The sequence below is a fragment of the Tupaia chinensis genome, unplaced genomic scaffold (assembly GCF_000334495.1).
Source record: "Tupaia chinensis unplaced genomic scaffold, TupChi_1.0 Scaffold000014_1, whole genome shotgun sequence".
NCBI classification, from domain to species: Eukaryota; Metazoa; Chordata; class Mammalia; order Scandentia; family Tupaiidae; genus Tupaia; species Tupaia belangeri.
Genome location: NW_006159444.1, coordinates 2,169,485 through 2,179,828, shown reverse-complemented (window position 1 = coordinate 2,179,828; position 10,344 = coordinate 2,169,485). Strand labels below are relative to the sequence as shown.

At 43.0% G+C, this 10,344-nt stretch overlaps 1 protein-coding gene across 3 annotated transcripts in view; it reads right to left on the bottom strand.

Annotated features, from left to right (window-relative positions):
* Window positions 1-10,342, bottom strand: part of CNKSR3 (CNKSR family member 3) — a 101,235-nt gene extending 90,893 nt beyond the window's left edge. For 2 of the 3 annotated variants that reach the window (XM_006139986.3, XM_027769822.1), the window contains exon 1: window positions 10,049-10,342. In XM_006139986.3, coding sequence (XP_006140048.1) covers window positions 10,049-10,100 — 52 coding nt within the window. In that variant the 5' untranslated portion in view covers window positions 10,101-10,342. Of the gene's footprint in view, window positions 1-8,991; window positions 9,078-10,048 lie in introns of those variants that run through there. The other variant, XM_027769816.1, reaches the window with a different exon arrangement.
* Window positions 10,343-10,344: the final 2 nt, after the last annotated feature.

Below are 10,344 nucleotides of genomic sequence, written 5' to 3'. Positions count from 1 at the left end.
ACAGAAGACCAATGAGGTCTTCAAAAGAAGAGAGGGGGAGGGCCAGCCCCATAGCCTTGTGGTTAAGGGAGTTGGATCCCACATAGGCGACTGTGGCTCAAATCTCAGCCCCGGTGGCTTAAAAAATGTGCCAGAAATGTGTGTGTACATGCCCCAAATCCAAGCAGGATGGAGAAATGGAGGAGAAGGGATTGTGGTGTGATAACACCCCATTTGGAGGTGCTCTCTCCCTTTCTGCTTCTTCTCTATCTCTCTCTGATGAGTGCACATACCCTCTGGCAACTCAAAAAACATGTGGGAGAGAAATGTCCATGAAAACAGAAAGTGGAGCTGATTTAACTTACCTGCTATATGCCAACAAAAGGAGGATGGAATTGTCATAAATTATTAATAAGCATGTGAAAGGTGACAATGGACAAAACTGTGATTAATATTTAGATAAAAATAATCCAATTATGCCACAACTGACTTTGAATTATTACGGATTAATCATTAATAATAAGTTTGTGAACACTTAAATACTATACATTATACGAAGTGCTGCTTTCCCTAATTCTAACTAAAATCCTATCACTTGGCTATTGTCAGTACAACTTTATAGAGAAAACAGTAAAGTAGAGAAGATAAGTTAGTTATTCAAGCTTTTGAGCCAGTTAGTGTCTGACATAGAGTTGAAGTCCAATAATATTTTATCTGGAAGTCCATGTACCATCTACTATAGCTACCTGACCTCTCCTAAAGCAGCTAAAATAAAGAAACTATGAAGAAAATCAAAGACAGGAGGAAATGGGGCAATAAAAATGATAAGTTTCATTTAAGAAAGTTAAATGTAGGTTTGTGTAAATGTATGTTTCTACCAAACAGAAATGTTCATTGTATCACACAGATCAAAAATTTGCAATGTTACCTTCAAAATAAAGTTACAAAGCATAATATTAAAAGAGTCAAAAAGAGAAATTATTCATTCATTTCCTGCACTGCATTCTGAAACAACAGAAGGCAATCGACAAATAATAATAAAATACATAACTAGCAGTAAGTGTCAGAACTGCTAAAAGGCCAAGTTCAAAAAAACCTAGGGCCTTGTATAATGTGTACTGTAAAACAAACAAAAAAGAATAGAAAAGAAACAAGTCCCATGATTATAAATCCTAAGTTGATGATCAGCAAAGATGAAAGTTCCTTAAAGTTGCCACTTCCTTACCTGTTTTATTTTTTAGTTTTTATTTATTCCATAAAAAAAGAGACAGAATGAGAGAGAGAGAGAGAGAGAGAGATCCCTCTCAAAGGGGTCTCACACTGTGATTACTCCCAAACTCACCCAACCTGGTTCATAGGCACACACACACCCAGTATGTTCAGAAAGAACCTGGTATCCTTCCGTATGGGTTCAGATGTGTTATCACTGTACCACCCTTTCCCCACTTGTTAATTAAGAGGGAACTAGAAGGTACTTGCCTTGACTGAAGAAGGAACCAGAACAACAGAACAAAAGCTTAAGAAGTCTGATGCCAGCTGCTAGCCTTTGGACCTTAGATGATTCACTTAATTTTTGCCATAGGGAGGGCTCCACCATGCCCCTGACTCACTTAATTTTTGAAAGTCTGTATTTTTGCTCATTTGCAATAGAAATGTGCCTTCAGTGGGCATTACTAGGCTCATGAAGAGTCGAATGTGAACAAATATGGAAATGCTCTACAAAGCTCATGTAAATGAAACTTGATGAACATAAAGTTTATGCATAGCAAAAGAAACAATCAACAGAGTATAGAGGCAACCTGCAGAATGGGGGAAAAAAATGTTTGCTAACTATATACCTGGTAAGGGGTTTATATTCAGAATATATAGAAAACTCAAACAATTCAATATCAGAGAGACAAATAATAAACTTTTAAAATGGGCAAAATACCATAGACATTTCTCAAAAGACATACAAAAGGCCAACAGGTATATGAAAAACTTCTCAAAATCACTAATCATCTGGAAAATGCAAATAAAAACCATAAAAGATAGCACTTCACCCAAGTTAGAAAGACTATCATCAAAAATACAAAACACAGGGAACCAGCAGTTAGCGTAATGGCTATGTCGCTGGACTCCCACGTAGTCGACCGCGGTTCGCGTCCCCGACCCGGTGGCTTAGAACTCACGCCGGGCGCGTGTGCATGCGTGCCCAAGATCCCGAGAGGAGAATGGAGGAGAAGGGACTGGGGCGTGACCATCCCCCCTGGGGGGTGATTTCTCGCTTTCTGTCTCTATGTCTCTCTCTGTCTGTCTGGCGAGCGCACGCGCCCTATAGCGAAAATCTCTCAAAAAAAAAAAAATACAAAACACAAATACTGGCATGGATATGGAAAAAAGTGAACTCTTATACACTATTGGTAGAAATGTAAATTAGTATAGCCATTATGGAAAACAACATAGAGCTAAAAATGGAAGTATCATCTGATCCAGCAATCTTTCTACTGTGTATATATCCCAAAATGAAATCAACATGTTAATGCATTCCTGTGTTTATTTCAACATTATTCACAAGATCCAAGATATGGAATCAACCTGAATGTCCATCAACAGATGAATGGATGAAGGAAATGTGGTAAATATACACAATGCAATACTATTCAGCCTTAAGGAAGTATGAAATCCCATCATTTTCAGCAACACAGATGAGCCTAGAAGACATTATATAAATGAAATAAGCCAGGCACAAAAAGACAAGGTAGTGTATGTTCTCACTCATGCATGCAAGCTAATAAAGTTGACATCATTAAGGTACAAAGTCAAATAGTGGTTACCAGAAGTTGGGGAGGGTACAGTTTGGAATAGAAGAAATTGGTTAACAAGTACAAAATGAGTTAGATGGAAGGAAAAAGTTCTAGTGTTATATTACACAGTAGGTTGAATAATAATTTACTCTATATTTCAAAATAGCTAAAAGAGGGGCATTTGTCCACAACACAAGGAAATGATAGATATTTGAGGTGATGGATATTCCAAGTATCCAAATTTGATCACAAAATGTGTACACTTATCAGAACATCACTGTTCCCCCACAGTATGTACAGTTATTATGTAGCAATTAAAAATAAAATAAAACTTTTTTAAAAATCCTTGATTTATTAAAGGCCTACATAAGTCAGTGATGAAACTCCAAAAATATTAGGTCATCAGGAAAGTCATGATGTGATTTTCTATGCAAAAATGTGTCATGACTTTCTCAACAACCCATAGCATGAATGAAAGTAAAAAGGGAAGGTGAGAAAACTAACATTTGAAGGCTATAACACGAGAGGCCAGGAATAGTCAAAAGTGAGGCAGTGGCATAAGAAGTGGGACAGACAAGAGGGCTCTTCATTGTCCCTGCAATGAGGTGAACACAAAAAGGGAATCTGACAGCTGAGGACCAAGCACAATGAGGTCAATCCCAATCTCCATGAGACACTCAGCCTTCACACAAGGTATACATCAAATTCTGAAAACTGCCCTGGTTATTTATTCCTGAAGTTAAATTCAGTGTAATTTCCCATCGACAATGAAATCTCTCTCAAAAAATCATCTATGTGTAGTAAAATCCCATGTAGTCCCAGACTATAAGACAGTGTGACTGACAGCTCATCTTGTCCTCTAAAGTTCGGCTGAAGCTTCTGAGAACAGCTTCAACTGCAGTGACCATGAACTGCCCACGACTCCCTCCTTACTACTTGTCTTACAAAAAAGAAAAGAGTTGTTATGATAACTCTTTGAGTCCCAAGGAATAGGTAAGAAATCTCAGGGGAGATGTCTCATTTCGTTTACTAAGAATTACCTGATGCTGTTGCTAGGTGGTGCTAATAAATACAAGCACACACCCTAAAACTGCTTTTTTGCTTTAATTAGTGGCCAAGTCAAGCATCCTCAAATTAAGTTACATCACTCCAGAACTTAAACAAAATAAACTGAACATAGGTCATATCAGATAGCCCAGTCCCACAGTAGCAAGACCTACTGGAAAAGTTAGAAAACGTTTGCAGCAATGTGTTAGTGCTTCTCAAACTAAGGAGTACATGAATCACCAGGGGATTTTGCTAAAATGCAGATTCTGATTTAGCAGGTCTCCGTTTCTGCATCTCTAACAAGTTCCCAGTTGATGCTGATGCCTCTGGCAATGGACAGGAACTAGGTGTGTTGACAGGCAGCAATTAACAACAGAGCTGTTCTAAGGTCATGCTCACTGGAAGTCCAGTGACTTTTTTTTTAAGAGATTTTTGCTACAGGGTATATGCATTCATCAAAGAGACAGAGAGACAGAAAGTGAGAAATCACCCCCCCCCATAGGAATGGCCACACTGCAATCCTTTCTCTCCTCCATTCTCGTCTTAGGATTTTAGGCATGCACACACATGTGCCCAGCATGAGTTTTAAGCCACCAGGTTCTGGAGACTTGAACTGTGGTAGCTACATGGGAATACAGTGACATAACCATTACACCATCAGCTAATCCCAGTCCAGTGACTATTAAAAAAAGAAAAGTTAAAGAAATATGATTTGAACTTATTTTATAAGATCTAATTCCATAAGAAATAGAAAGAAATAAACAGGTACACCCAGCAGGGTCATCCCCACATCACTACCCATCCACAGCCTAAGCCAGCCAGGACCACAGACACACATAAATACAGGGAAATTCTTGGAACAAATCCAGGATCTTTCCACGTAGGTCTGGTTGCATTACTAATGACTCATTGCCTGGTTCCTGGATTTATTTGCCCAAAGGAGGTTTATGATATTGACAAAAGGCATTTATCTCTTAGCTAATCAAGAACCTTCCTAATAAGGTCTACCCTGGGTCCTCTGACTGGGTGGCAAGTGACAGAGAAGTCTCTTGGACCCTGGCTGGTGCCCCTGGATGGCAGGATTCCACCCATGACAGACTTTCCTGTTTAAAAGGAACAATTCATGTCCTTGAGCTATAGGATGAAATAAGGGAGGAAGCAATAAAAACAAGGAGTAGGAATTGACTGAGGGCTTCCATAGATGACACAGTCAGAGCCCGACGCTGCAAACTGAGCCTGTGTCCAGAGCCCACACTCCCAACCATTAAGCTCCCCTGACCAGTACAAAGCATTAGAGTGAAGAGTGATGGGACAGAAGACAGCCTCACCTACCCCTGCATAGGTACTCCAGTTCTTTCTGCCTCCAATTCTCTAATAAGAGCCAATAACAGTATGCCCACTGCATTGGGCTTTCTAGGGATTAAATGAAGAGTCCCAATAATGAAATACTTAGAATAGCATAAGCCACATAATAAATGCTTTAACCGAAGTGCTTTTATTACGATGATTAAGAAATCTTTACCACTGGAATCCAAGAGAGAAGTGGAATGAACAGTTTTCAAACCTATGGTCAAGGCTGGACCTATGGCTGCTGAAATAATAAGATCTCCCTTTTCTGGTGATTGTAAAAGCGCAAAGAAAAGGTATAGCCTAAACCAGAATGAGGATTACAAAAAGAACTGGTCTCCATATGGATGGTGGCAGGAAGAATCTAACAGAGCAGGGTAGGTGATCTATAAGGCTCCAGAGCCCTATAACCAACATGGAAACTCCAGCACCCACTACCAAGACCAAACAGTGAGGCACCTCAAAGCTGTGGCCTAAGAGCAGTAGCTGTGGCCAGATACCAGAGAGTGAGCAAATGTCCTGGCCCCACAACCTCAGCTTACAAGCAAGAAAGTCCCCTCTACTCCTAGTTGGTGATAGGAACATGGTGCATTCTAGCAGTGCCAACAGCTGTCCAGGGAGACTTCTATTCTGCCATGCAAGGTGGATTTCACAGCTGTGCTCACTCAACAGCACAATTTTTAAAGATGCCCCCTAAAAGCCTGATGCAGAAACACAACTTAGAAACTTTCATTTAAATCAAGCTTAGAGCCAAAGACTTCGTTTCATTTAAAGTTTTGACTTCAGAAAACTTGAAAGCCATGAAAATGTTAACACTATTTATAAAAAACAGTTGGTGGGCCGAGTTGGAAATTGTGACGAGTGTCCTACTTTCAAAGCGATCTATAAAAACCTGCACATTTAAGTCCTGTGGAGCAGACACCGCATGACTACCAACCTATTCTCCCCTTCTTTCCTTACTGGCCAAACTTCAATTTTTGTCAGGGCCACATGTACCTAACTTGAAATATATGGTGACAGCCTCCCCTACAATATCAGATGGCCACCTGATAGTTCTGGCACCTGATATGGAAGTCAGACCACTTGGTGGGGTTCCACCAAGACTCAAGGGGAAGACATGGCCGCCACCTTTTGTCCTCCACAGCTCCCCTTCATCCCGCCTGGAGTAGTGACACACTCCTAGGTGGAGCAGCCATCGTGTACTGAAATAGCAAATATGAAAATGAACACACTGTGCTAGGCCTTGTCCTGTACCACATGCTCAGAATGGCCAAACGAAGATGCCAGAGGAGTCTGGGCTCCTGACAACACCATGAAGCCTCCATACAGGACTGCATCGCCTATCCCAGACTTCAGTTACAAGAGGAAAATAGCACTTCCCTCTGGTTAATCCACTGGGTTTCTCTGTTAAACAGCTGACCCTACATGTTGTAAAAGATCATTTGCTTTGCAAAAGCCTTCAGTGAATTATTTGACTGGCAAGGTGCCATAAACTGTGAATTAATCTGATTTACAAATAGCCCTCTGACACCCACCCAATATGTCCAATAAGACATTGACATACTTGGCGATGCCCCTCCACTAACACACGATGTGAACAACTCACATCAAGAGAATCCTGAAGATCCACACATATGTGTAGTGAAGACTCATAGTGTGGTCTAGCTATGGCCTTGGGAAGAAACCCTGGAAAAGTGGGAGGGGTAAAGCCAAACCTCCAAGGGTCAAACACTGCTCTGCTTCTTCCCGAGGTGTGGGGGCAACACGGGTTAAGGCACTTCAACTCTGTGTGCCTCAGTTACCTCAACTGCAAAATGGAAATAACAGTTCCTACAGCAAAGAAAGGTTGTGCATATTAAATGAGTAGATATTTGTACAAGGCTGAGACTTGTGCCTGGTGCATCACCAATATTTACTGAGGGTATTATGGTAAAATTGGTGAGGGTGTAGCTGCAGATGGGTAAGAAAAGCAAGAGGAGTTAGTTCATTCTGGAGATAGCAACTTCTTTCCTAATGCTTTTCATCTGTCTAATAACCAACATGAGATGGAGCTGAAGATGCTGGCCAGGTTTCCCATAGCTTTAAACCTAAGCGTTCTACAGTCATAATCTCTGCTCATATCCGTGCAATACCAAGAGTGGCAAAGTCTACGTGAAGAGCTGCTTATCAGTAGGATATATTTATAAAATGGGAGTTGGGGTTGAAAGATTAGCAAAGACATTTAAACCTGAGCGTTCTACAGAGTTCATAATCTCTGCTCATATCCGTGCAATACCAAGAGTGGCAAAGTCTACGTGAAGAGCTGCTTATCAGTAGGATATATTTATAAAATGGGAGTTGGGGTTGAAAGATTAGCAAAGACAGCTAAAAATAGACCTATAAGCAAACACATCTGTATAAGTCAATAGTTTATTAAAAAGTCAATACTTAATACACCATTATGAAAAAGAGAGATTCTAGAAATGCCATGCAATTTAGCAAAATGTAACTTCTTGTCATTGGGAGTGAGACATATACTAGATCTTTTTGTTTGTTTTAAGATTTTGACACAGAAAGTATCCAGGTCTTTCTACCAGGCAAACTTCAGGATCCAAAAGGGCACAAGCATTTTGTAGAAAGTTGCCAAGTGCTTGCCACAGGTATGTAACCTAATAAAAGTATCCAAGGTATTGGGTAGGCTGTAGTTGCTCTTTCAGGTCAGTAGAAAACTTTTCCTAAATGAAAGTAATCTCAACTAAGTCAGATCACCATAGAAATTGGATACCAAAAACACATTTTTATCTCTTCTTTCTTTTAAAGCTAAACAAGCAGAACGAGATGTGAATTTGCACTACTCTCGCAATCCCAAGAGAGACCAAAAAAAAAAAGACAAATCTTAGGGGCGTGAAGACCTCACTCCGTAATCTTCCTGTGTGCCTGTTAGCACTTTCCGGGCCATACATTATCAAGGAGGCTGGCAGAGGCTCGGGAAAGCCAACGAGTGGTAGGATGTAACCCTTTCTTTACTCTAGGGCAATACTGTCCGACAGCAATACAGCGGAATCCGTGAATGGGAGTCATACATAGATTTTCTAGGAGCCGTATTTAAGAAGGTAAAAATAAACAGATAAAGTTAAATTTAGTAATACATTTAATTAACCCAAAATATCCTGAATCCTATGATTTCAACGTGGGGTGAAAAAATAAATTAGCTATTATGCCATCTTTTTTCACACCACGTCTTCGAATGGCATGTGTATTTCATATTCACAGCACGTCACAGTTCTGGCTAGCCACATTTCAGAAGCTCAGGACTGTGTGTGGCACTGGCTACTTTAGCCATCAGTTTGCTGCAGAAATAATCAGTGTCTTGAATTGCCTTTATGGTGGACACACAGGTGAAATAGATCCTCAACTGGGTCTCAAGAAGTTGTAGCAGAATTTGAAGGGGACGGTGGCGAGTGCATACAGCTCATTTCAAACTAAAGATTGGGCATTTATAGCTAGTAAGTTAATGTTTTCTCCCAAGTGCTGGAAATGCTACTACTTTACCCAGACAAACTAGTCACCCACATACAAGGATTTGGTGTTTTCACCTTCATCTTACCCGAGAATCCAGGAAATTGACCCTCAACAAACCTCCTCTCAAGGAGGATATTTTCTTTCCCTTCTCCCAGAGCAGCGGGAAATGACCAGACATCCCCCACTGACAAATGCCATCCACCAGGGACATTCCATTCCACGTGATCTACATGTAAGTCACAGGCGTGAGAAATGGGATGATCATTGTCGGAAAGCCGCACCATGGGTGAGACAGTTTGAAAGACAACCTGATCTTACCAGTATTACCTACCTCACAGGCCTACCGTGATGACCCAGGGCAATAGCATAGAGAGGGCTCTTAAGAAGCAAACTGTAAAGCGCTACACAATTCTAGTTATTATTATTGAGAAAGGACACCATTCCTCACCTGAAAGAGCAGATAGAAGAAACAAAAATAGTAACTTGAAACAGAGATATTGAAAGGGGACAGGTGGGTGGAGGGAAAGCTTGTGAAAATCCATTGGTTATTCTTGGTGGACTTTGAGCCATGGGGAGGGTACACAGAGTCTAGCAGCCTCTACCACCTCTCTTAAAATTGAGAGCACTAAAAATTGAGCGAGATGCTGGCACACAACGGCTGGCTACCCTGTCCCTTTGCCCATTGCCACCCAACCCCTCCACTTTACTCCTCCCAAGTACTGTACAAATTCAGACGGTGGTTCCAAGTCCTGCGAGTTCTTCCCAGTGCTTAAGTGTGGCCTGAAAAGGCAGTGCCGTCGGGGCTACTGGTGCCTGGGGAGCACAAGTCACCGACTCCTGGCAGTCCGGACTATAGATTCTTAACTGGCGCGAATGCCGTAGTGTTGGCTCTTGCGCCGTCCTGTCGCCTTCTCCAACAAAAACAGACAGGCTCAGCCAGCCGCCGGGGTCTCCCTGTACCTGCCCAACCGCCTCGTCACGCCTGCGGACGGCTCTGGGCAGGCGGCATTTACGAGGTCCGGCGGGACTCACCCACACAAAGGCCCCTTGTGCCTCTGTGCTCCGGACCCGCAGCCAGTTCGCTGGGCACCTCGTCTGGGCAAAGGAGGGAGGGTGCCCCCGCCCCGAGCCCTTACCCTCCACAGAAAAGTCACTCCTACTTGCTGGTTTAAAGATGGGGCTCCCCTCAGCTTGCGACAACCTGCAGCCCCGGGAAGGAACGGCTCGGAGCAGGGGGGCACAGGCCACTGGGCAAAGTTTGCACTATCACCACGCTGCGCTCTCGCCTCTGCTCGCCTGCAGGAGGGGCTGAGATCCCCCTTCCCCAGCTTTCCGCCTGCCCCATCCCCACGGCGACAGGGCTTCGGGGTTCCCCAAGGCTCGCTCACCTCTAGTCCAGTCCACCACTTGTTTGGGGCTCCACTTGGTCACGGGTTCCATGGCAAATAGCTTCGCTCCCCGCTGGCCTGGAGAGGCAGAGGTTACGTGCCGCTGCCTGAGCCCCAGTGCCCCTTCCGGAGAGGGCGAGCCCCGTGACTCGTCCCCGGCGCGCCTGAGCGACCCCGTCAAGGCTGCATGGCCGCGGTCAGCGGGTCATCTCAGCACAATTCAGCGAGGGTAGCACGACCCTCTCGCCCGCACACGGGACAGCTGTGCGACTTCTCCGCCAGCTGCCACCGTCCCG